At 44.5% G+C, this 26353-nt stretch overlaps 2 protein-coding genes across 3 annotated transcripts in view; one reads left to right on the top strand and one right to left on the bottom strand.

Moving 5' to 3' along the window:
* Positions 1-17110, bottom strand: part of LOC124142695 (lysosomal alpha-glucosidase-like) — a 28660-nt gene extending 11550 nt beyond the window's left edge. Inside the window, exons 1-14 of the mRNA XM_046511281.2 lie at positions 16480-17110; positions 15939-16159; positions 15043-15205; positions 14258-14354; positions 10914-11152; positions 10020-10148; positions 9424-9537; positions 8698-8811; positions 8397-8487; positions 7467-7584; positions 6675-6811; positions 2459-2610; positions 1452-1600; positions 806-890 (exon numbers count right to left, since the gene is read on the bottom strand). Coding sequence (XP_046367237.2) covers positions 806-890; positions 1452-1600; positions 2459-2610; positions 6675-6811; positions 7467-7584; positions 8397-8487; positions 8698-8811; positions 9424-9537; positions 10020-10148; positions 10914-11152; positions 14258-14354; positions 15043-15205; positions 15939-16159; positions 16480-17061 — 2391 coding nt within the window. The 5' untranslated portion in view covers positions 17062-17110. The remainder of the gene's footprint in view (positions 1-805; positions 891-1451; positions 1601-2458; positions 2611-6674; positions 6812-7466; positions 7585-8396; positions 8488-8697; positions 8812-9423; positions 9538-10019; positions 10149-10913; positions 11153-14257; positions 14355-15042; positions 15206-15938; positions 16160-16479) is intronic.
* A 3976-nt stretch (positions 17111-21086) lies between these two features.
* LOC124142694 (transducin beta-like protein 3) overlaps positions 21087-26353 on the top strand; it is a 32812-nt gene continuing 27545 nt past the window's right edge. For both annotated transcript variants that reach the window (XM_048400760.1, XM_048400759.1), the window contains exons 1-6: positions 21087-21208; positions 21581-21632; positions 23021-23116; positions 24088-24135; positions 24918-24995; positions 25964-26112. In XM_048400760.1, coding sequence (XP_048256717.1) covers positions 21189-21208; positions 21581-21632; positions 23021-23116; positions 24088-24135; positions 24918-24995; positions 25964-26112 — 443 coding nt within the window. In that variant the 5' untranslated portion in view covers positions 21087-21188. The remainder of the gene's footprint in view (positions 21209-21580; positions 21633-23020; positions 23117-24087; positions 24136-24917; positions 24996-25963; positions 26113-26353) is intronic.

The raw sequence follows: 26353 nt of genomic DNA, 5'->3' as shown, positions 1-26353 counted from the left end.
GACTAGGGCCCCGTTCTACAAAGCTATTTTAGAGCTAAAGTGACTAGTTAACTCCCATACTTAACACTGGTTTACGATAGTAGTATCGCTAAGATTGCTTTGTGGAACGGTGCCTTATCGAGACTACCTTTATATATCACTACTAACGTGAACAACTCAAACGTCGAAATGTTTTGAAGAATTTTATTTTCGAGAAAATAGTGAAAACAAATAATTTTTTCCCGGTCTTACAAATAACATTGTCCGTGTGACATGCTTGGTGTCCTAAAGAGGTAAAATCTGCTGAATTCAAAGTAAAAATGTATGTCTTGAGGAAAATATAATCCGTGTCTAACATTAGAAAAACCCTCACCCACCCCAACCCCAAAGTCTCTAGAATATTAAATATATAGTGGTGGAGGTTTCAATGCTCTGGGGTTACACAGCTATAACTTCAGTATCAGATGGGGTAGCATATACATTTTCCAGTTGTCATGTGCAGTGTACACACATTTCGAAATGTGCCGCTGTTCACCCAGCAGTGAATGGGTACCCGGTACCCGGAGATGACACTGTGGTTGTTAAAAGGCAGCTTGGAGTGTATACTCCAAAAGGAGCTGAGAATGACTGTTGAGTTCACACTGATCCAGTGACCGGTGTAATAATAACGCTTTGAGCATGCCCCTGAGTGGTGTGGAAATATGCGCAATATAAATGGATATCATCATCATCATCATCATCGTCGTCGTCGTCGTCGTCGTCGTCGTCGTCTTTATTATTATTATTATTATTATTATTGCAACTATAGATAGGAATGTACACGAACCTCCGAGAGAACTGGCAGCACCATGAGAGCCGGCCCCCACAGGAACTGTGTATCCACGGAATACGTCGCCCTGTCCCCTGGAAACCTGGGTCCAACACAAACACATACATGTGGCATAGCAGGAACAGGGTGTGGTTTCACAACTGAACTCTTGGTGACGTACAACATTACTCGTCAGTAATTGCTGCAGTGGCACTAACTGTACAAATGTAGTAATACTAGCTGGTTTTAATAACATTTCCTGTTGTATCATTGCTGTAGCAATAGTAGCTGTATAAAGGTTCGTTGTTGTAACGCTTACAGTAGTACTGTTTTAACTTGCAAGTTGCTGTAGTAACACTGACTAAGTAAGCCGTAATGTAGTAGAACTGTAGTGACTGAACTGCTGTAGTGAGACTCTTGAAGATCTTCAGCAACCCCTGTTTGCCGTAAAAGACGATTATGATTGTCGTAAGAGGCAACTAATGGGAGCAGGTGGTCAGGCTCGCTAACTTGGTTGAAGTATGTCATCGACCAAGAGCGTTGATCAATGCTCATGATATCAATCACTGGATTGTCTGGTCCAGAATGATTATTTATATACCGCCTTCATATAGCTGGAATAGTGCTGTATGCGACGTTAAACAACAAACAAACAAACACTTACTCAAAGAAGAGAGGCCTGACGACGGTCTGCCCCATGCCGCTACTCTTGTGGAACAGGGTGTAGAGATAGGGCAGGAGGGAGTACCGGGTGAGGAGCGCCTTCCGGGTGGACGAGGCAAGGGCGGGGCTGAACGCACCCGGGTCCTGGTCCTACAGCGGGTAGGGATGGCAAGTATTAGTGACATTTGGCAATGTTCGGCTCCAGGAATACATTGCGTTGTCCTGCTATCACATCAGCGTGTATCAGACAAGATTTCGCTTCCCATGGTCACGGTGGTTTGGGAACTTGATGAAAGAAAACCAGATATCCCATATCCGAAAGTATCAATGAATAAAAGGTATTTACCAATTATAGAACAATAATCAGTGTAGTTCTTAGTACCCACCGAGTCCTAATTTCAATAAAATCAGATCTTAGTTCTCGCTACCGCTAAACAAAGATAGTAGGACATCCCATTACGGGTCATGTCAGAATGACCTTTCTTCCGACCAATCAGGGCGTTGCTTACCAGATCAGGAAAGTGAAGTCGGAATGTGTTTTCTAATGATGCAACTTCGAAGGGGTATTCCGAACGACAGTTACGGGCTTCAATGACTGACTCCATACAATCTCCGCCATCTGTGAGCCATTTCAGAATTATCTTTTGTTCAGTTTTCAAAATTTTAATCGAGAATTTGTTTAAATATATTTCGAACCGTAGGCACCAGTTTGAAACTAGTGCCGTAAAGAACGAGAAAGCTGCCTTCTGATTGGCTTATGTCGACTTCTTATCAGTCCTTCCATTGGTCGGTAAAAGTTCGCGAAAGGTCGATCTGGCATGACCCGTAATGAGATGTCCTCAGATCTAGGTTTAGCGGTGCCGAGAACTAAGATCTGATTTTAACCGTGTCACAGACATTGCCGTGTCACATCCAAGAGAGAAAACTGTATCACAGGCAAAGGGGGGACAACTGTGCCACTGTCAAGGGAGACACAGACAAGGGGAGTCTATTCTCTACAGCACGTACCATGGCCTTCTTGTTGTTGTGCACCCTGGAGAACGGGTAGAAAGCCCCGAGCTGGTACCAGCGCTGACACAGAGCTTCCGTAGTGTTGTCCATGAAACCACAGATGTCCGCGCCCACAAGGGGCACCCCGAACAGGGAGAAGCTGAGAATCTCTGTGTTGTTTGTGTACAACATGTGACAGTATATTTTTTAAATACCTCAATGTGAAAGACTTATTTTTCTGAAGTTGAGGAAAATCATATTTTCATTGCAGTTAACATAACACTTGATATTTCACTGCAGTGAACATTACACTTTGACAGAACTGTTGTGTACCAAGAGTTACCTCCCCTTAAATTATCTCCCTTTAACGTTCCCTTTTCCGTTAGTTCCCCATGGACAAGGCAAAATAATGACATATGATCATTTATGGAGTCGATATCCCTTCTCGTTTCGTTTTAAACTGTAAATTCTCATTTAACTTTCCGATCGCTTCGCAAAGCGTCCTTTTTGTTACTTTGTCAGCGTGTATTCCTTCGCTTCCAACAGCGCTCTCGTAGATTTCAAGAATATTTTTGTTGAAGTTGATTTTGTATAAACTCATATCCATGTGTAGGATACAGAATTGTATTGACCTAAAACATATTTCTTATTTGTGGGGTTTAAAACAAGTGATTTCATCAGGTATATATATATATATCTCGAAGAAAAGAAGATAATTCACTTTAATATGCTCTATATATCACGAAAAGGGAGAGTATGAGGATCTGTGTGTTGTATATATACAATGGTATATCATTGTATATATATCACATCGTGAGCAGGGAGAAGCTGAAGATCCCTTTCTGGTGAATGTACAACATGTAACAGAGGTTATGACATCACGAACGGGGAAAAGCTAAGGATCTCTGCGTGGTAAATGTACAACATGTAACAGAGGTTATGACATCACGAACGGGGAAAAGCTAAGGATCTCTGTGTGGTAATTGTACAACATGTAACAGAGGTTATGACATCACGAACGGGGAAAAGCTAAGGATCTCTGTGTGGTAAATGTACAACATGTAACAGAGGTTATGACATCACGAACGGGGAAAAGCTAAGGATCTCTGTGTGGTAATTGTACAACATGTAACAGAGGTTCTTACATCACGAACGGGGAAAAGCTAAGGATCTCTGTGTGGTAAATGTACAACATGTAACAGAGGTTCTTACATCACGAACGGGGAAAAGCTAAGGATCTCTGTGTGGTAATTGTACAACATGTAACAGAGGTTCTTACATCACAAACGGGGAAAAGCTAAGGATCTCTGTGATAAATGTACAACATGTAACAGAGGTTATGACATCACGAACGGGGAAAAGCTAAGGATCTCTGTGTGGTAAATGTACAACATGTAACAGAGGTTATGACATCACGAACGGGGAAAAGCTAAGGATCTCTGTGTGGTAAATGTACAACATGTAACAGAGGTTATGACATCACGAACGGGGAAAAGCTAAGGATCTCTGTGTGGTAAATGTACAACATGTAACAGAGGTTATGACATCACGAACGGGGAAAAGCTAAGGATCTCTGTGTGGTAATTATACAACATGTAACAGAGGTTCTTACATCACGAACGGGGAAAAGCTAAGGATCTCTTAGTGGTAAATGTACAACATGTAACAGAGGTTCTTCACGAACGGGGAAAAGCTAAGGATCTCTGTGTGGTAATTGTACAACATGTAACAGAGGTTATGACATCACAAACGGGGAAAAGCTAAGGATCTCTGTGATAAATGTACAACATGTAACAGAGGTTATGACATCACGAACGGGGAAAAGCTAAGGATCTCTGTGTGGTAAATGTACAACATGTAACAGAGGTTATGACATCACGAACGGGGAAAAGCTAAGGATCTCTGTGTGGTAAATGTACAACATGTAACAGAGGTTATGACATCACGAACGGGGAAAAGCTAAGGATCTCTGTGTGGTAAATGTACAACATGTAACAGAGGTTATGACATCACGAACGGGGAAAAGCTAAGGATCTCTGTGTGGTAAATGTACAACATGTAACAGAGGTTCTTACATCACGAACGGGGAAAAGCTAAGGATCTCTTAGTGGTAAATGTACAACATGTAACAGAGGTTATGACATCACGAACGGGGAAAAGCTAAGGATCTCTGTGTGGTAAATGTACAACATGTAACAGAGGTTATGACATCACGAACGGGGAAAAGCTAAGGATCTCTGTGTGGTAAATGTACAACATGTAACAGAGGTTCTTACATCACGAACGGGGAAAAGCTAAGGATCTCTGTGTGGTAAATGTACAACATGTAACAGAGGTTATGACATCACGAACGGGGAAAAGCTAAGGATCTCTGTGTGGTAAATGTACAACATGTAACAGAGGTTCTTACATCACGAACGGGGAAAAGCTAAGGATCTCTGTGTGGTAAATGTACAACATGTAACAGAGGTTATGACATCACGAACGGGGAAAAGCTAAGGATCTCTGTGTGGTAATTATACAACATGTAACAGAGGTTATGACATCACGAACGGGGAAAAGCTAAGGATCTCTGTGATAAATGTACAACATGTAACAGAGGTTATGACATCACGAACGGGGAAAAGCTAAGGATCTCTGTGTGGTAAATGTACAACATGTAACAGAGGTTATGACATCACGAACGGGGAAAAGCTAAGGATCTCTGTGTGTAAATGTACAACATGTAACAGAGGTTATGACATCACGAACGGGGAAAAGCTAAGGATCTCTGTGTGGTAAATGTACAACATGTAACAGAGGTTATGACATCACGAACGGGGAAAAGCTAAGGATCTCTGTGTGGTAAATGTACAACATGTAACAGAGGTTCTTACATCACGAACGGGGAAAAGCTAAGGATCTCTGTGTGGTAAATGTACAACATGTAACAGAGGTTATGACATCACGAACGGGGAAAAGCTAAGGATCTCTGTGTGGTAAATGTACAACATGTAACAGAGGTTCTTACATCACGAACGGGGAAAAGCTAAGGATCTCTGTGTGGTAAATGTACAACATGTAACAGAGGTTATGACATCACGAACGGGGAAAAGCTAAGGATCTCTGTGTGGTAATTGTACAACATGTAACAGAGGTTATGACATCACGAACGGGGAAAAGCTAAGGATCTCTGTGATAAATGTAGAACATGTAACAGAGGTTATGACATCACGAACGGGGAAAAGCTAAGGATCTCTGTGTGGTAAATGTACAACATGTAACAGAGGTTATGACATCACGAACGGGGAAAAGCTAAGGATCTCTGTGTGGTAAATGTACAACATGTAACAGAGGTTATGACATCACGAACGGGGAAAAGCTAAGGATCTCTGTGTGGTAAATGTACAACATGTAACAGAGGTTATGACATCACGAACGGGGAAAAGCTAAGGATCTCTGTGTGGTAAATGTACAACATGTAACAGAGGTTATGACATCACGAACGGGGAAAAGCTAAGGATCTCTGTGTGGTAAATGTACAACATGTAACAGAGGTTATGACATCACGAACGGGGAAAAGCTAAGGATCTCTGTGTGGTAAATGTACAACATGTAACAGAGGTTATGACATCACGAACGGGGAAAAGCTAAGGATCTCTGTGTGGTAAATGTACAACATGTAACAGAGGTTATGACATCACGAACGGGGAAAAGCTAAGGATCTCTGTGTGGTAAATGTACAACATGTAACAGAGGTTATGACATCACGAACGGGGAAAAGCTAAGGATCTCTGTGTGGTAAATGTACAACATGTAACAGAGGTTATGACATCACGAACGGGGAAAAGCTAAGGATCTCTGTGTGGTAAATGTACAACATGTAACAGAGGTTATGACATCACGAACGGGGAAAAGCTAAGGATCTCTGTGTGGTAAATGTACAACATGTAACAGAGGTTATGACATCACGAACGGGGAAAAGCTAAGGATCTCTGTGTGGTAAATGTACAACATGTAACAGAGGTTATGACATCACGAACGGGGAAAAGCTAAGGATCTTTGTGTGGTAAATGTACAACATGTAACAGAGGTTATGACATCACGAACGGGGAAAAGCTAAGGATCTCTGTGTGGTAAATGTACAACATGTGACAGAGGTTATGACATCACGAACGGGGAGAAGCTAAGGATCTCTGGATAAATGCACAACATGTAACAGAGGTTTATATATCACGAACAGGGTGGGACTGACCTGAGATTGACCGATTCATGTCCCAATAGGTTGCTGCATTGTCGCCGCTCCAGTGGCCTCCGTAATGACCTTGACCTGGGAAAGTTGACCTTGAAATGATGAAGGGTCTGTGACCTTTTCTGACTGCCTTCAAAGCCCTACAGATGACGAGAAAACACGTTACGTTGTGATTGCACAGTATAAGAATAACATTACGGCGAGGGAGAGCTCCTCGTCTTGCGGCCGGTGCCATCTTCATAACAACTAGGAAATATCAGGGAAGCAGTAGGACATAGAAAGGTTATAACAATCATATTTCACCGATATTTTACCGCGTGAAGATCTGTCAAACCCTCCACAGGAGAACTTTCTAATGGACCAATCAGCGTCGACGTTTCTAAATTCTAAAGTAGTGAGCGAAGCATTAAGATCAGAAAAACTAGTAGAAAAAGAATATGAAGGGGTAGTTCCAAATGGAAGTAATAAAGGCGGAACTGAAACATTTTTGTCGTTATTTTACATACCATGTCGCCAGGGCATCTACTAGCAAGAAATGTAGCCGAATCACTTTAGAAAGATGCAAAACTCAAAAACCCATGCGTCCTTCTTGTAAGCTGGGCGGTCGTAGTTTGCTCAGTGTAAACCTCACGAGATCTCCCATTGGGGCATTTGTCAGATCACCATAGTGAGAGATGTAAAACATGTTATTTAAATAAGACTAGCGTTGGAGAATCTTAAGATATGGTGGAGTTTCTGCTCCAAGTTTTACCGTTACCAATGTTACGTTATATTTCTTGAGTCTCTGCCGCTTACTGGTAGGTGGCGTTAGTCTCCGTCAAGCCGTACATGTTGTGGATGTTGTAGTTGCGGGACCAGTGATGTCGCGACGACGTGCAGATGGTGCGGGTGTAGAGGCGGTCGCCGTACACAGCTGACAGAAATGAGAGGTAAGGGATCAAGTCATCTAGTTTTCATTTCACAACGTAATTATGCTGTGAATTTCAGAAATTGTACCCAAGTGTGAAATCATATGAAGGTTCTGTAATGAAAGAAACCGTCTACACACTCTCCTTGAGACACCGTCCTCAATTAGTGACTTCCATATCGATAACTGGCTTTTCATATAACTATAGTCTGTGGATTTATTCAGGCGCTATAGTCCCATCTTCCCGAGGCAAGGGAGTTAACTGACTATAAAAGTCCAGTTTCCACCCTTGCCGAACTAGGCTGGTATTATGGAGTTACATTTTGGCTGGACTAACGAGTCTATGCATAGTCCAATGAAAATCGCGTAACAAAATCGAAATCCGGTTCGTAAACTGTCATGCAGATTTCGGTCGATTGGAGGATTTGCAAAACATGTGCACCGCCAACTCGTTGTCAACGGATATTTTCTAAATCTTTTCATGTTATTAATCAAGGTGCTCACGTGATTTATTGCACTTCGCGGTGTAAGACTCGTTTTATCACAATATATAGATCTTGATTATCGATCAGATCGTCTTGACTGGGCGCCGCCGCTTTGTTTGAGGCAAATGCAAGTGATACGAGAGGTGGAATCTGATTGGTCCACTGGAGAGGCATAGAAGGGACATAACTCGTAATAGCCATTGGTGGCACTACGATCGAGCCCAGGAATTCCAACCTAGTTCGGCAAGGGTGGAAACTGGACTTTTAAAGTCAGTTAACTCTATTGCCTCGGGAAGATGCTATAGTCCCTGCTCTCAGCGTCAGTTCGTGTACCTGGCAGATACGGCGGGTCGTCGTACGTGGTGTTGGACTCCGTGCAGCCCGTCACAGAACCGTCCACGAAGCTGGAGATGTCGTTCATGTCCTACAAGTAATAAATAGAGAACTCATTTGTTTCATTTCTTCACATTGCTTGTGCCTTACGATGTCACCAACTGTGTGGCAGCAAACCCATCACACATGCCCGTGTCTACTTGACTACCAACATACATCACATACGGAATCGTGTCTACTGACATCACACATATATGTTTCGACATATCGTCAGGTCCACTCGTGTCCATCCAATGCCTACCAGCCAAATGCCATCAAACTGGACCTTGTCGTGGAAGTTCTTGACCATCAGTGTCCAGTAGAGCTGCGAGTCGGGGTGGGTGAAGTCGGGGAACACGGTGTCGCCAGGCCACACCTGCAGGAGACAGGGGGAAGGGGAGACAATGTCGTCATGAAGTTGATGTTACTAGTATCTCATAAGCAACAACTTTTTCAAACTGCATCACATTTTCATTAAAAAACACATTACCAGGCATTAACATATTCGAGAAAAGCCCCAAGCCTCAGAGGTCTACGAGCAAGGTATGGACATTGATATGCCTAATGTCCTCGATAAATTGTTTCCTTAATATTTCCGATGTTGCCTCATCTACGCCTCAGCTAGACGTTGGTTTTTGGTATTTATACTATTAATCGGGTGATGATAACAATTATCCCAGTAATTAGTCCAGATCCCCGATCAATTTTGAATCAATAGCCGATAAAGGGCGACGCCATCTTTGTAAACACTGAAAGTAGTATCTACCTGACGTTTTGCATATTAATCTGTAAATGACTTAACCTATACCGTTTGCATTCGTTGCCTTTATCCTGTGGAGACACCTACCGAGTATGTGATAGGTTACGTTATCTATACTTTAGTTTACAGTCGGTAGGAATGCTTGGCATTCGAAAAACCCAATAAAACTATCCCTTGGGACTTCGCTTGCCCTTGCAAGATTTAGACATTGTACAGTGTTTTTTGTACCTTTGACACCAAGGGGTCATCGTTGTCTGAATTCCGAATAAAGATGCCCATCTTCATCCCAAGGTCATACGGTGCATAGGAACCCGCAGGTTGGGTGTTGCTTATCCCGGGATCCTGCCACAGCAATGTCAAAGTCATATGTTATCATCACACGTGGATCTGGGTTTGTTCTACGACATGGTAATACGTATGACAGACTGACACACAAAAGCTAGACACTCAAAAGTTCAGTAAGAGGATTGTTTTAATGGTCACCACAAGTAGGGAGTGGTTACGGCGTCGTTGTAATTGGTTGTAAGCGCTCCAGATTGCAGTACAAATGTTTCGTGAGTGAGTGAGTATGGTTTTACGCCGATGTTAGCAATTTTCCAGCAATATCACGGCGGAGGACAGGAGAGTGAGTGAGTGAGTGGGTGAGTATGGTTTTACGCCGATGTCAGCAATATTCCAGCAATATCACGGCGGAGAACACGAGAAATGGGCTTCACACATTGTACCAGCGAGCGGAATTGAACCCGGGTCTTCGGTGTGACCAGCGAACGCTTTAACCACTGACTACCTCACGGCCCCTGCAATTGTTCATAGGGCTGTCTTACCGTGATGATGACGTAGTGCATGCCGAGGGAGTGGACGTAATCCACTAGCCCCGCCTGGTCGCCGAATGTCGGCGAGGTCGTGAAGTCCTTCAGATCGTCCATGTAGTCGATGTCGTTCCACTGGACGTCCTACAGTAATGTAATGAAAGCTGGTTATAAAACGTTTAATCCAGACTCATCATACTCACACACACACACAACCTTACTTGGCAATGAAGTGAATGATGTGTATCTAACGCCGCACTCAGCAATACTTAAGCTGTAAGTAGTCGCGTCTCGACCAGACAATCCAGTGAATGATATCATGAGCAACACTCCAAGCCGTCAAGGGTACGATGACACAACAACCAAGTCACCAGGCCTGATCATTCGATCCTATGTATTAGCTTTATGCGACAAGGACTTGAGAGCATTGGGAACTGTTGTATCTTGGGAACACGGGATGTCTTTGGGATTAGGTTAGGCCACTCTTTTCAAAACTGACTATGAGGGGAGGGAGATTTTATCAGAAAGTCTCAAATCATAAAAATACAACTTGAGTTTCATGTACCACGTGGTCCCCTTTAGGCACGCTCCCTGAGCCTCGAAATAAGAACAGACGCGTTGTCCTGGTGACAATAGCAATGTTTTCCGGCGACTCTCACACACTATCAATGGTGTATGCAAACGTTTCGTCAAAACGTTCAAATAAGAAATTTTAGTAAAAAGGTCTTTTCAAACATTTAGAAAATATGACACGGGGGCACTTTTATGAGGCGGACGGGTTATGAGTAACAAAATATTAATAATTAATGAATCTATACAGTACATGTTTGAAACAATAAATCGCTTTGAAATGGTCCTACTTTCTCGTAAAGAAACAGATCCAGTATTTCGCCTGACAGGTGGACATACCACAGGAACCCCGGCATCTCGGATCCTCTCAAGCACCTGGCGGGTCCTGTTGGCAGTGTTGTAACCATAGCGACACACGTGGAAACCAAGACCCCAATATGGCGGCATGAAGCTGCGTCCAATCAGCTGTGTGTATTGCTGGATGACGTCATCAGGATCCGGTCCAAGGAACACGTAAAAGTCGAGTATCCCCCCGATGGCCCGCCACGTGACGGCTGGGGCTGGCTGAAGCATGACCTCTACGGGAAAGGCAGAAATCAGGAGACAATAAAACATGGTTCCCAAAAAGTGAAATGGGGTTTAACGTCGCGTTCAAGGTTATTGCACTAATATAGTGACGTGCATGCACGTGTATGTGTGGCTGCTTGTACTACTAGTTCGGACTAATGCCGATTTTATAGTGCTCGCCGCAGTTTAACATGAATACCCCACTCGGACACTGACTACGAGCTGACAACACCTTGTTTCAGCCCCTTAATGCTGAGCGCAAGGCAGTGTTGCAACAGGTACCATCTTCTAACGTCTTTTGGTACGACTCGGATGGGGGTCGAATCCACGACCTTCCGCTCTCCGGCCGGACGCTCTACCACTAGACCACGGAGGCGGTCGGTACCCCAAAGCAATCAATGGAGCACACCAAATAAACAAAGAGCGCTAAATGACAGTATCCAGAGGTCTCATTCCAAACAAGTTCCAATAAGGTGATACTTTGTGAGTAGGTAAGTTAACACTTAACAGTTTATTATTAGTTCAGCGTGTCAGTTTGATGTGGAAGGTAGACAAAAGTGCACGGTTTAGACGTTTACCACTTTGATACGGGGACGGTAGGGTGCTGACAAACCAAGGATCATAGTCAGAGCGAAGTTTGGATTCGAACCCACCAACAGCGGATCCTGGCGCGCCTGGGCGGGGGGCGCACGCGGTGAAGAAGTTACCGAGTTTGGCCATCCCATGCGAAGGAATAGCGTGCAAGGGGATTATTCAACCCCGAGTCCAATCTGACCACTTGTCTATGGGATTATGGAGGAAAATAACTGCTTGTAAAGACAGTCATGCATTGAGAAATTCAAATATCTTCGCTTTGCAAAATGTTAATATGCAAAAACTGATAGAGAAGCTGTGATTAATTAATATTAATTGTAACTTTATGCTAAGCCTTATATATGCTGGGTTTATAAATATATATGACAGGGGGTGTGTGGTGAGACTAGACACAGGGTGTGTGGTGAGACTAGACACGGGGTGTGTGGTGAGACTAGACATGGGATGTGTGGTGAGACTAGACACAGGGTGTGTGGTGAGATTAGACACAGGGTGTGGTGAGAAGAGACACGGGGTGTGCGGTTAGACTAGACACGGGGTGTGTGGTAAGACTAGACACAGGGTGTATAGTAAGACTAGACACGGGGTGTGTGGTGAGTCTAGACACAGGGTGTGTGGTGAGACTAGACACAGGGTGTGTGGTGAGACTAGACACGGGGTGTGTGGTGAGACTAGACACAGGGTGTGTGGTGAGACTAGACACAGGTTGTGTGGTGAGACTAGACACGGGGTGTGTGGTGAGACTAGACACAGGGTGTGTGGTGAGACTAGACATAGGGTGTGTGGTGAGACTAGACACGGGGTGTGTGGTGAGAAGAGACATTGGGTTTGCGGTGAGACTAGACTCAGGGTGTGTGGTGAGAAGAGACACGGGGTGTGCGGTGAGACTAGACACGGGGTGTGTGGTGAGACTAGACACAGGGTGTTAGGTGAGACTAGACAGAGGGTGTGTGGTGAGACTAGACGCAGTGTGTGTGGTGAGACTAGACATAGGGTGTGTGGTGAGACTAGACACGGGGTGTGTGGTGAGACTAGGCATGGGGCGTGTAGTGAGACTAGACACAGGTTGTGTGGTGAGACTAGACACGGGGTGTTTGGTGAGACTAGACACAGGGTGTGTGGTGAGAAGAGACACGGGGTGTGCGGTAAGACTAGACACGGGGTGTGTGGTGAGACTAGACTCAGGGTGTGTGGTGAGACGAGACACGGGGTGTGTGGTGAGACTAGACACGGGGTGTGGTGAGAAGAGACACGGGGTGTGCGGTGAGACTAGACACAGGGTGTGTGGTGAGACTAGACTCAGGGTATGTGGTAAGACTAGACACGGGGTGTGTGGTGAGAAGAGACACGGGGTGTGCGGTAAGACTAGACACAGGGTTTGTGGTGAGACTAGACACGGGGTGTGTGGTGAGACGAGACACGGGGTGTGTGGTGAGACTAGACAGAGGGTGTGTGGTGAGACTAGACACAGGTTGTGTGGTGAGACTAGACACAGGTTGTGTGGTGAGACTAGACATAGGGTGTGTGGTGAGACTAGACACAGGGTGTGTAGTGAGACTAGACACAGGGTTTGTGGTAAGACTAGACACGGGGTGTGTGGTGAGACTAGACACGGGGTGTGTGGTGAGACTAGACACGGGGTGTGTGGTGAGACTAGACACGGGGTGTGTGGTAAGACTGGACACGGGGTGTGTGGTGAGACTAGACACGGGGTGTGTGGTGAGACTAGACACGGGGTGTGTGGTGAGACTAGACACGGGGTGTGTGGTGAGAAGAGACACTGGGTGTGCGGTGAGACTAGACACGGGGTGTGTGGTGAGACTAGACACGGGGTGTGTGGTGAGACTAGACACGGGGTGTGTGGTGAGACTAGACACGGGGTGTGTGGTGAGAAGAGACACAGGGTGTGCGGTGAGACTAGACACAGGGTGTGTGGTGAGACTAGACATAGGGTGTGTGGTGAGACTAGACACTGGGTGTGTGGTGAGACTAGACACAGGGTGTGTAGTGAGACTAGACACAGGGTTTGTGGTAAGACTAGACACGGGGTGTGTGGTGAGACTAGACACGGGGTGTGTGGTGAAACTAGACACGGGGTGTGTGGTGAGACTAGACACGGGGTGTGTGGTAAGACTGGACACGGGGTGTGTGGTGAGACTAGACACGGGGTGTGTGGTGAGACTAGACACGGGGTGTGTGGTGAGACTAGACACGGGGTGTGTTGTGAGAAGAGACACTGGGTGTGCGGTGAGACTAGACACGGGGTGTGTGGTGAGACTAGACACGGTGTGTGTGGTGAGACTAGACACGGGGTGTGTGGTGAGACTAGACACGGGGTGTGTGGTGAGAAGAGACACAGGGTGTGCGGTGAGACTAGACACAGGGTGTGTGGTGAGACTAGACATAGGGTGTGTGGTGAGACTAGACACGGGGTGTGTGGTGAGACTAGACACGGGGTGTGTGGTGAGACTAGACACAGGGTGTGTGGTGAGACGAGACACGGGGTATATGGTGAGACTGACCTAGTGCGTTGCTGTTGAGGAGGAGCACACCGTGACTGCTGCCGTCCTCCTCCATCATCAGGTAGAAGGGGTGGGAGCCGTACAGGTTCCTGTGTTCCTGGGGGTACGGACACAACAACACAGTCACATTCCATAGATAGAAGTTATAGCGAGATTATAGAGACACAGTCACATTTATTAGATATACATTATAGCGAGATTATAATGACAGTCACATTCCATAGATATACGTTATAGCGAGATTATAATGACACAGTCACATTCCATAGATATACATTATAGCGAGATTATAGTGACACAGTCACATTCCATAGATATACATTAAAGCGAGATTATAGTGACACAGTCACATTCCATAGATATATGTTATCACGAGGTGGCAATGATACTTTCGGTATCCACGGATACGTTACAGCGTGATGGGACGGTGACAAAGTCACCCTCATTCCATAGATATACGTTATCACGAGGTGGCAATGATACTTTCGGTATCCATAGATACGTTACAGCGAGATGGGACGGTGACACAGTCAGCCACGTTCCATAGATACGTGATAACGAGCCAGTCACTGTTCACGTCCAGCCAAGAGGGTACATAACGGCATTGAAACATTACGATACGGACTTCATGTTTATTTGAATACTTTTCAAAGTTAATGTTGTACCTTCACCAGTCACCTGGTCTCTAGGTACTACCGATCTTTATATGTCGTTCAAAGATATTTAACAAATAGAAAGCGTTACACTGGACGAATTTGAAGATGAGTAACCGTTAACATTCTCACCACTGGCGGTGTCCCCCGGTTCCACATGACGAAGCGGGTCCAGTTGAAGCTGTGCATGAAGGCGTCCCTGTGTTCGCCCAGTCCGTACAGAAAAGTGCTGGGGACGCTGTAGCTCACCTGGAGGAACTGGTCAGCGAACAACAGAGGGCCCAGCGTCTGTAGACTGCACGGGAAACAAACCAGTCACACGATGCACTTACAGGAACCGTAATATTTCAGATATACCCATATAGACTATCCACACGTCCAGTGAGAGTCGTGAGGCGGACCTAGAGCTGATGAGGACAAGCAGCTACAAGAGCGGTTGGTTGAGATAGGTGTGGACAGTGTGTTTGCTTGTTCGTTGTTTAACGCCGCGCTCAGCAATATTCCAGCTATATGACGGCAATTGGGATAACGATGACATCATCAACCAAGTCAGCAAGCCTGACCGCCCGATACCGTTAGTCGCCTGTTACGACAAGCATCGTCGCCTTTGACTGCAAGCATGGGTTGCTGAAGACTTATTCTACCCCGAATCTTCACGGGTACAGTGGACAGTGGTCAGACAGTGCTCACCAGCGTGCTGCAGTCGCGTGTAAAACTTCATTTTGTATAATGGGTGAGATAGGATGACGCAGCTTTTATTTGTTTAGAATTTCAGTTATATCAGCTTGACATGGGCGGTTAACCCTAAGTAATTCAGGTCTCAGACGGTTACCACTTTGGTGAAACCCATGAGCAGGGTATCCAGCAGAGAACCCTAGAAACATAATCAGGGCGAACCAGGATAAGAACCCACGATTTAAAGGACGCAACTCTGCACAGAGAATTGCGGCGCCTTAGACGATTGGACACCCGTGGATATAAAGATGTGTGGACAGATTGGAATGTGATGGGACAAGCATTTAGCATACATTGAAGCTCCAGAACTCTTCCTCTGGATGTTGAACGCAAATGGTTCCTGTGGACCTGGTGTGTCTACAATGTAGAGGTCTTTGTCTGTGTCTGGCATCTCAGACTGTTGAGTTTGTGGCGTTTGGACGCCATTGGCGCCTGCCGTTGTGTCAGGCGTCCGGACGTTGAAGCTAGAACCGTTGATGGGCACCTCCCACCTCTTGGATGTAGCGTCGGTTATCTTAAATATACCACAAATACATATGACAGATGATGGATGTATATTTTGGCATATACAATAGGGTTCAAAATTACCACTGCGCCGAAATACCTTCGTGGCGATTCCGGGCTATAATTGATGACTAAACAGCTCAGATGGTCAAGTTCGGTGACTGGTTATGTGTCATCGTACCCATATGGCGTTGGACGTTGCTCATGACACACATCACTGGTTTGTCTGGTCCAGATTCGATTATTTACAGGCAGCAATCATACAGCTGAGTGCGGCATAAAACAACCACCAACTAAAATTCCTTTCATCCAAGTGGGAATCTGGCTCACCCGTATCCTAAGAGCTGTAGCGGACAGGTGGACGATAGACACAGTGAGCTTGTGGACATCCTTTGGGTAGTGAGTAGTGGCGTTGCGGTAGAGCTCCATTGTGGTCATCGACCCGGTGTTCTGCTTGTGCACTATTGTATATCTGGGGTAGTTAGCAGGGAAGAAGCATGGCGGTGACAGCCCATCCCCCTGATTCCAACAACACCCCCGACTCTGGCAGGTTGAGTGTGACAGGTTCCTCTCGGGGTGGCAGTCCAGGCGGGTGGATGGCGTTACATCACACTGTTCCGACTCCCTGCCAACCCATTCAAGGGCTTCACGCTGATATCGACCAGTGTCCTCTTGTGATCCAGGGGGGCGGTATGTTGACGCAGGGGGGTCTGGTTGGTAGGGGTAGTCCAAATAAAGGAGGGACCGTACGGCTGGGCTGAAGCAGAGGAGCAGCACCGTCGCCAGGATCAGTGTCCCTACCAGCATACCGAGGCGTGGCCATTCCCGGTGACACACCCTCTGGTGGGACAAGTCTTGCCCCTCCAGTAGCCCCTCCCCAACCGCCCGGTTGGAGCAGTTCATCAGGTGCATCGTGGACGACGGTTACACCTGTCTGTACTCTGCCAGCACCGACCCTGATGTGGAGATGCAGACACAGTCAGTGTCCTGTCCATTATCAGTTCATTATCACACCTGCCTTTGACCCCCGACCGGATGTGATGTGACCTTTTGGCTAATTGTCACACTAGATTCCGTGAATCCAAGATCAAACTACTATCACACCAGATTGTCTGAACCACAGCTGCATTAATTACACATTTAGATTTACGGTTGCCCTAATGCACAGTTTATATTATATGAAGTCCAATTGCGTATTTCGTATGGAGCCCATGTTAATCCCGTGACTCAGCATAACATAGAAACTGAAGTGCTGTCGGATATGTTAGAAAAAATGCATTCCTGACTTCCTATGGATATAAAATGATAATCTATTTTTTTTCTAACTGAAACTGTGGTTATTCTTAGAACGTACGATTGCCAATAATATGACGATAAACTTAGCAAGAAAATCGTTTTGTGACATATTATGTGAAACAAGCTATACTAACGTCACATCAATAACACCTGTCCCGTATCATCTGATAGGTTCAAATGTCACCCAGGTAACAACAGCTCCTTGAGTTATAGCTTAACGTGTGTCATGCAGAATGGGAGCGGAATTGATAAAACAAATGTATGATCAAACCAATATTATTTTAGGATAATTAATATTCACTGACTTGTTTTGGGGAACATTGCATAATTCTGAAGTATTGTTTGTTCAGCGCGAACATTTCTAGGGTGAAATTGCACACAGAATATAATAACTATGAAATGCATATGTACTCGTTGTTCAAACCCCATGTTGGTCGACCGGTAGTTATTTGGTGTTGCAATAGTAGACTTATATATGAAAATGCTACAAGTATTTGAATAGCAAAATTGATTTTGCTAGCGTCTCTGAATGTGACTTTCGTGATAGTCACATTTGCTGAGGCAGCATAACACGCTACGGGTGTACATATATATAACGACATGGCGATTACCTATCTCCCAGCCAGCACATCTACATGTGAAGATAGACGACATTCATGCAGGGTTAACAATAAAAGTATGTCAAGATAGTCACCTACTGTCTGCAGTATGTGCTCAAGTCTAGACTTTTGAAACAAGAACTGCTCTAGGCTCCTTTGTATTATAAGGATTAAGATGAAAAATTAACCAAAAAAATCTTCAAATGTTTTCATTTCCGAGACTAAATGTTGGTCTAGTGACATGACGCCACTGCAATCCTTTGCATTCCGAACGGAACTTTATTGATAAAAAATGGTTTGAGATGCGTGCCGGGTAAGAAGTGAAGGATAAAGGGTTGGGTGAGAATGTCAAGGAGACGGGGGCCGGAAACTTGAGGGGTTTAGGTATTCTGGATTTCGAGGCTAGATCCGCTGACGTATAGACTTGTTTGTTTACTGGCTAGACATGTGGAAGTTTAGACGTGTTTGTTCAGTGGCTAGACTTGTGGAAGTGTTACACGGCCGTGCAAGCTCCAGTGACCTGATCTGCAGACGACAGTGTACACCAGGCAAGGGCGTTTATCCAGCTAACTGTACCAGGCTGGTCTACACTGGGTAGTCGCGGGTTGGATTGTGTAATGACACAGTCAGCAATGAGTTCTGGGGCGACAGCCTGTAAATAATCGATGCAGCCTGATACAAAATAGCTACAAATAAATCCCATATGTTATATTTAGGATAACAGTTTCTAACTAAACTACAGATTCTAGTACTTTGGGGGGGCTGGGTTCCATCCGGGTTTCGAACCCACACTCCCCAGAGTGATTCGCCTGAGTTTGGAGTGTGGGTTCGAATCCCTGATGTGACTCAACACACAAAATAACCAGAATCTGTACTTTACTAAGAATGTGTTATCCAAAATAAAACATTTGTTACATTTCATCACTTCCTAAATGGCATTGTGTATTCAAACAAATAAATCACTTCCCGTGTGTTTTTGTTGTCTATAGTTGGGATATTTATGAGGTACTGTGTGTGTAGCGTTGCATACAGTAGACAATGTGCATGATATTCCAGTTTTAACCCTTTTTGACTTGACTACACCATATCATGAGAATACCATGATCCTATGCTGCAACATGGAGGTATATCACGTGTTGTCCTCACATGGGCGGTATTCTTCAGCTCAATGTGCTCAATGGCGGATACACCCACAAGGATGGTTCAGTTTGGAATAACAAGTTATTAATAATATATCCAGTGTTAGAGGCATGAAGGTATTACGTCTGGTGTATATGCTGCTTGTGTTTTTATTGAGTTAGTCATAATGTTGATGTACCTTTACACTTAGTAAATGCGATCACCCAAAACAATTCGAAATGTGTGTGTACCAGAGGGTGTCACTCACGAAAGCCTCTAAACCGCGTGGTAAACTTCATTATAACTTTTAAGAACGTTTCACACAGCCCTCCTTGGTTACTCTGAGTCGTAAAATCACCCTACATATACTAGTATACAAAAGTCCAAGGGCTCTACTAAAGTAGTTTTGACCTCGCATTTGAAACCAACATGGCGACGACACATGCATTCGTATTAGACGTCATAAACAGTATTGAACCAACGGGGACAGAGAACAAGCACAGGATACATGTGCATTTCGTAATGTGCCTAGTGGGAATAAATAGGACCTCCTCCGCAGGTAACTTAATGTGTTTTATTCGCATATTAACCGCCAATATGAAGCTATGGAACAGTATTCATGTTTGATGAACAACTGAGGCGATTATTGTGGGAACCACAAAAGGACTCAATCTGTTGACAAGACCACAATTCTGATCGGTGAAGATCCAGGTTGAGAATAGGTCTTCAGCAGCCCATGCTTGTCGTAAGAGGCAACTCTGCTTGTGAGATGCGACTAACGGGATCGGGTGGTCAGGGTTGCTGACTTGGTTGATGCATGTCATCGTATCCCAACTGCGTGGATCGGTGCTCATAATGCCAATCACTGGATTGTCTGGTCCAGACTCGATCACGTTAGTCGCCTCTTACAAGCATAGTCGCCTCTTACGGCAAGTATGGGTTGCTGAAAACCTATTCTACCCAAAACCTTCACGTTTTTTCGTGATAAGTTACGTCGTTCTGTAGCAGAACCAGCTGATAATGTTGAGCAATTTAACCATGGATGAGCCATTATCGGCCAGAGTCTGAACAACAGTCAAAGCTGTGGAAACATTTAACGTCTCCTCCTCCGAGGAAGGTAAAGTCTTACATCTGCTGGCAAGGTGCAGGTGACCTCGGTTTTCTCGAAAACCTGTGGGACTACCTCCTAAAGGTCAGACTATTAATGGCCAATATGATACTAATCCTCTTGGGCAACTGGGTGATAATATCAAGGCTAAACGTTGTGGACGACTCCATAAAGTGTGCTGTTCGACCAGGACAATGCAGCTGTGAACAAGTCTGTTGTCGCCATGGATGAAATTCATGGATGTGACTTTGAACTAATAGAATATCTTCCTTATTCGCCAGATTTGGCACCGTCACATTTCCACCTACATATGGATATAGTCTATTGAGAGAAATTTTTAAACACATTTTTAAAGACCAAGAATTCCAGCATTTCAAGAAGACATTTCATATCACAATAATAAGAGAGCGACATTTTCCACCCTTTTAGCCACTTTCTGCAAGACAGTTTACGTACGCTTCAGTGACTGATGTTGTTTGACAGGTTTTGTTAAGGTCCTCAGGAGTTCACGGATGACAAAGTAGACACAACTTCTTTATTTGCTGTAAAGGGGACGTTTCGGTATAGATCCTTATACCGGGGTCAGCGCAAATTAGACATGTTTCCCAAACTAGGATTGCTTGGGACTCTTAGTATGTTGTTTTAGGGACCTTGTAGAAATACATTGTGGTGAAATAAATTCTGCTGCAATGTTTTTCAAGTTGAGTAAAAAAATGGCCAAGACAGCCTGGACAAGATGGAGCTTGGGTGACGAATGTGCGTGTACATCTCCGCACACCGCTTACAGCGCTGAACCCTGTAAGGAGTTTAGATAACCGGAAGTGTCTATCCCACGTGTTTATAAATTGTGTATCGGAATATGATGTGACTTGTTATCGTTTCTGTATTCGTGGATGTTGTGAAGTTCATTTGTAGCAATGAACGTGTTAAAATCGAAGTAAGTTTGTCACTTTTTCAACTGATGTATTCTTTAAAATAGTCTTGGTAATTGAATCTACGACTACTGTGCCCTGCATGTTCAGTTTTCGATCATCAGCTGTAATGCCACTGTTATCAGGTTGTGATGTATTCTTTCGCCCCTCGATCAACTGCAGAGACTGTTTCTGCCACAATACACGTGAATCTAGTACTAACGTGTCCTATTATTTTAACAAGTATATATATCTCCGTCAGTGACAAGCTGGTGACACAGAATCCATATTGCTATGGTCAAAATACCCTATGAAAGACCAGTGGCATATTTAGAAACACAACAATCTAATAAGTAATTTTGTTACTGATGAATCATCTGGTGTTTTTGTTTCTACAGTTTGTCTATTGTGAGTAAATACGAAGCATTCTACACTGGCGGTCGGATACAGGTGAGTTGAAGTTAGATGTAGATCTGTATGATGTTTCACTTTGTACCATTAACAAAACCATACACGAAACACCTCAATGTTAAGTAAAACAACATGTAGTACAGGACATGAGATTGGAAAGTGTCATCTTGAACTATAACACTAGCTGCCGTGTTGAAATCCCAAATATTTTTCATAGTGTTTGTAAAAGTAAGCTATGCTAATTCTACCACAACAGGTTAAAACCATGATATATACATGGCTAGCTGTAGTTCCATATCAACTCATTTGGCCATGCCCTCTTTCTCATATGGACAGATGGGGCCCTGAATATGATTAAAACCAAACACCTATATAGTGAGACCAGTGTCAACATACCCTAATCTTGCCATTGGTGTGATTTGTTTATACATGCTATCAATCCATCTGAGTAAGACTGTATCGAGACCTGTGAAGATCCGGGGTAGAATCTGAATAGGTCGTCAGCAACCCATGCTTGCCATAAGAGGCGACTAACGGGATCGGGTGGTCAGACTTGCTGACTTGGTTGATGCATGTCATTGTATCCCAATTATGTGGATTGATGCTCATTATATCAATCACTGGAATGTCTAGTCCAGACTCGATTATTTTCAGACCATCCTCATATAGCTGGAATTTTGCTGAGTGTGGTGTTAAACAACAAAAAAACAGTTCTATTAACTGTACATCCATAAACGGTTGTGATGATGTACTGTCATAGGTGTATCATCTGACAAGTGTCATGTCAAATGGTTCTCTTATCTATTTAAGTAGTAGGGGGCACAAGTGGCCCAGTTGTCTAAGACGCCGCGATTTGCTGTGCAGAGTTGTGTCCCCTTGGCACGCCAGAAACCAATGATTTTGGGTTCGAATCCTAGTTGTCCCGATTTTGTTTCTAGGTTTGTCCATACCATGCCCGTTGGTTTCACTGAAGTGGTAAACATCTGAGACCTGCATCATTTCGGGCTTTCCTCGCAAATTAAGCTGACACACCGTGATATAACTGGAATACTGTTAAGAGTTGCATTAAACCCAACTCACTCTCTTATTTTCTGAAGATAGTTTTTATTGAGGTCATTGTGATGAAATATATTTTACGACTTTTCAGTATATTTCACCACATCCACCATTAAACACTGATCTCTAGGTGGTGTTCCAGTCCATGTTTCCTTTGTTGTGTGAGGGGCGGTCGGGTAGCCTAGTGGTTAAAGCGTCACGCACGCAGAAGACCCGGGTTCGATTCCCGACATGGGTACAATGTGTGAAGCCCATTTCTGGTGTCCCCCGCCGTGATATTGCTGGAATATTGCTAAAAGCGGCCTAAAACCATACTCACTCACTCACTTTGTTTTTGTTTTTTTATTTATGGGGAGTGTTTGTGTTGACAGGTGAGCAATGACGGCAAGCACCTGTTCTGTCCTTGTAGCTCCAAGGTAACGATACTGGAAACTGAGACCGGCAAAGTTGTCAAAACTATTGGACAGGTGAGTTACATGGAAGTGGGGCACAGCTTTTTCCATATTATTCTGTATTTGTTTCAGGATGAGTTAAGTCCCATGTGAGTTCCAGGATCTGCTGGTACAATCCCCGACTATGAGCCTTAGCCTGTCAACACCATACAAGTTTGGATGGGGATTCACCCTTGTTCACCCAGGTGTAAAACATCACCAAGCTGTGCAATTTGGCTTTCCTCCCACATGTTAACAGATTATGTTGAGTCAGGGGACATTCAATGAAATCCTGATCAATGTTAAGCATGCAATTATATGCCATTCACTCGTATGCATATTCTAACACTTATGAGCAGTGTCCGAAATAACTGCTTGTCCATGGCTGGTAACTTTTCTGTCGGGTTGCATCAAATTTTCCTCCACCTGCCCGGCTGTTTGGCAGAGGGGCGGTTGGGTGGCCTAGTGGTTAAAGCGTTCACTCGTCATGCCGAAGACCTGGGTTCGATTCCCGGCATGGGTACAATGTGTGAAGCCCATTTCTGGTGTTCCCCGCCGTGATATTGCTGGAATATTGCTAAAAGCGGCGTAAAACCATACACACTCACTGTTTGGCAGACAATTTAAAAACTACTAACTTATTCGTCCCGTGACGATCCGGGGTAGAATAGGTAGTCAGCAACCCATGCTTGCCATAAGAGGCAACTACGCTTGTCGTAAGAGGCAACCAACAGGATTGGCTGGTCAGGCTCGCTGACTTGGTTGATGCAAGTCACTGTATCGTAATTGCGAGGATCGATGCTGATGATGTCAATCACTGAATTGTCTGGTCCAGACTCGATTATTTACAGACCGCCATCATATAGCTGGAAGGGATTTATCTCTTAGTTTTTGTGATTTTTCAATATTTATGATGTCTGAATGCGGGCAGGTAACTTTGAAGATGGGTAGGCTATACATTTGGTCACCATTTCGAACACTGCTTATGAGATGAATCTATTCACCAGGATGAGGACGAGGAGGTCTCCAGCTTCTGTGTATCACCTGATGATAAGGTGAGATTTGACATGCTTCACTTATTAGGTAACATATTGAGACACTTGAGGGGGTCAGTGGGGGCGAACGCTTGTCCATTATCCTGACTAGTTAGACAAGTGGAAATCCAGCTATTTTTTATAAACCACTTGTCTAAAACTGTAGTCTAGTTTGATATAACCAATGGTGTCTGTTCCTGGTTCCCGTGGTGATGATTGTTTCAAGGTTACAGAATGGTTACAGGTAGGAATCGGTGGACTGTACTTTGTACTGTCATGGAAATACATGATTGTTTGAAGTAGGTCTCATAATAAAGAAGTTGACATCCATAACTTCTCTTCCTTAGCTCGCAATTGTTTTGGGACTAAAAGTGCACAGACTTGACTCATCTATTGAATCCTAAGAACATAAGTCGGTGTTGCTATAATGCCCTGTGTGTGTGCTGAATGTGAAGTAAGGGGGCTCTCCAGGCCCAAGGGACTCCCGCTTTTAATTGGTCTCCAGCAACCCATGCTTGTTGTTAAAGGCAACCTGATGGAGTGGGAAGATTCAGTGACTTTGTTGATTCCATGTCATTATAACGTGACATGTTGATCGTTGTTCATAATATCAATCAGTGGTTTATCTGGCCCGGACTCGATTATTTACAGACTGACTCATCACATGGCTGGAATACTGCTTAATTCGGCATTAAAGTTGTTTTTTAAACAGCATGTAAACACACTAACAGAGTATGGATGAGACTAGTTTCTATGTGTTCGCTGCAGTGACTGTTCCATCATTGTTGTGGCCTCTGTTTCAGCATCTGGTCCTGGTTACTCGGACGCTGCTGCTGCGACAGTGGGACTGGCAGGCGGGGATGCTCGTCCGGACATGGAGGGTAAGCAGTGAAAGACCAACAAGGATGTAGTCTAACCACCACATTTTTTTATCAGAGTTTGTAAATTATCCCAAATTCATAATTTCTGTGGGGCGGTTGGGTAGCCTAGTGGTTAAAGTGTTTGATCTCCACACAAAAGGCTCAGGTTCGATTCTTCACATGAGTACAGTGTGTGAAGCCCATTTCTGATGTCCCCCACTGTCATAGATGAGTGAATATTGTCCTGTATCTTCTGGCTGTGTCTACTGATGGGATGAGGGACTGTTGTCTGTATCTACTGATGGGATGAGGGACTGTTGTCTATCTACTGATGGGATGAGGGACTGTTGTCTGTATCTACTGATGGGATGAGGGACTATTGTCTGTATCTACTGATGGGATGAGGGACTATTGTCTGTATCTACTGATGGGATGAGGGACTGTTGTCTGTATCTACTGATGGGACGAGGGACTATTGTCTGTATCTACTGATGGGACGAGGGACTATTGTCTGTATCTACTGATGGGACGAGGGACTATTGTCTGTATCTACTGATGGGATGAGGGACTATTGTCTGATCTACTGATTGGATGAGGGACTATTGTCTGATCTACTGATGGGACGAGGGACTATTGTCTGTATCTACTGATGGGATGAAGGACTATTGTCTGATCTACTGATGGGATGAGGGACTATTGTCTGATCTACTGATGGGATGAGGGACTATTGTCTGATCTACTGATGGGATGAGGGACTATTGTCTGATCTACTGATGGGATGAGGGACTATTGTCTGTATCTACTGATGGGATGAGGGACTGTTGTCTGATCTACTGATGGGATGAGGGACTATTGTCTGTATCTACTGATGGGATGAGCGACTACTGACAGTTGACCCTGATAGATGAGGGAATAATGACCTGTATCTTCTATTGGGATGAGGGATATTGTTCTGCATCTACTGACTGATAGATGGAGTGTTGTTTCAGGCTGTCCACACTGGTCCAGTGTCTAGCATGCTGTTTGACGGGACGTCCACTCTGCTGGCTACAGGGGGCAGTGATGCCACCATCAAGGTGTGGGACGTCGTGGAGCAGTACTGCACTCACAACTTCAAGGGCCACCAGGGCGTGATCAGGTACCAAGGCAGCAGTAAAGTCGGGAGAACATGAATACATGACCCTTTTATGGATAGCAACTTTGATTATTTTTTGACACGATGTTTCAGAGCTACTTTTTGACCCTTCTTCAGATGAAAGAGGAAGGAGTAGCTCTTATATGCCTCTGATGATGTCACACAACAATAACACAATGTTCTTCTAAATGTTGATTTACTTCCAAGACAGGCAGTATCAACTATGCCCGGGGAGTTACTGTGT

Source organism: Haliotis rufescens, unplaced genomic scaffold (genome assembly GCF_023055435.1).
Source record: "Haliotis rufescens isolate VD_foot unplaced genomic scaffold, xgHalRufe1.0.p SCAF_20, whole genome shotgun sequence".
Lineage (NCBI taxonomy): Eukaryota > Metazoa > Mollusca > Gastropoda > Lepetellida > Haliotidae > Haliotis > Haliotis rufescens.
Note: the sequence above shows the minus strand (reverse complement) of the source record. Positions and strands in the feature narration are given on the sequence as shown.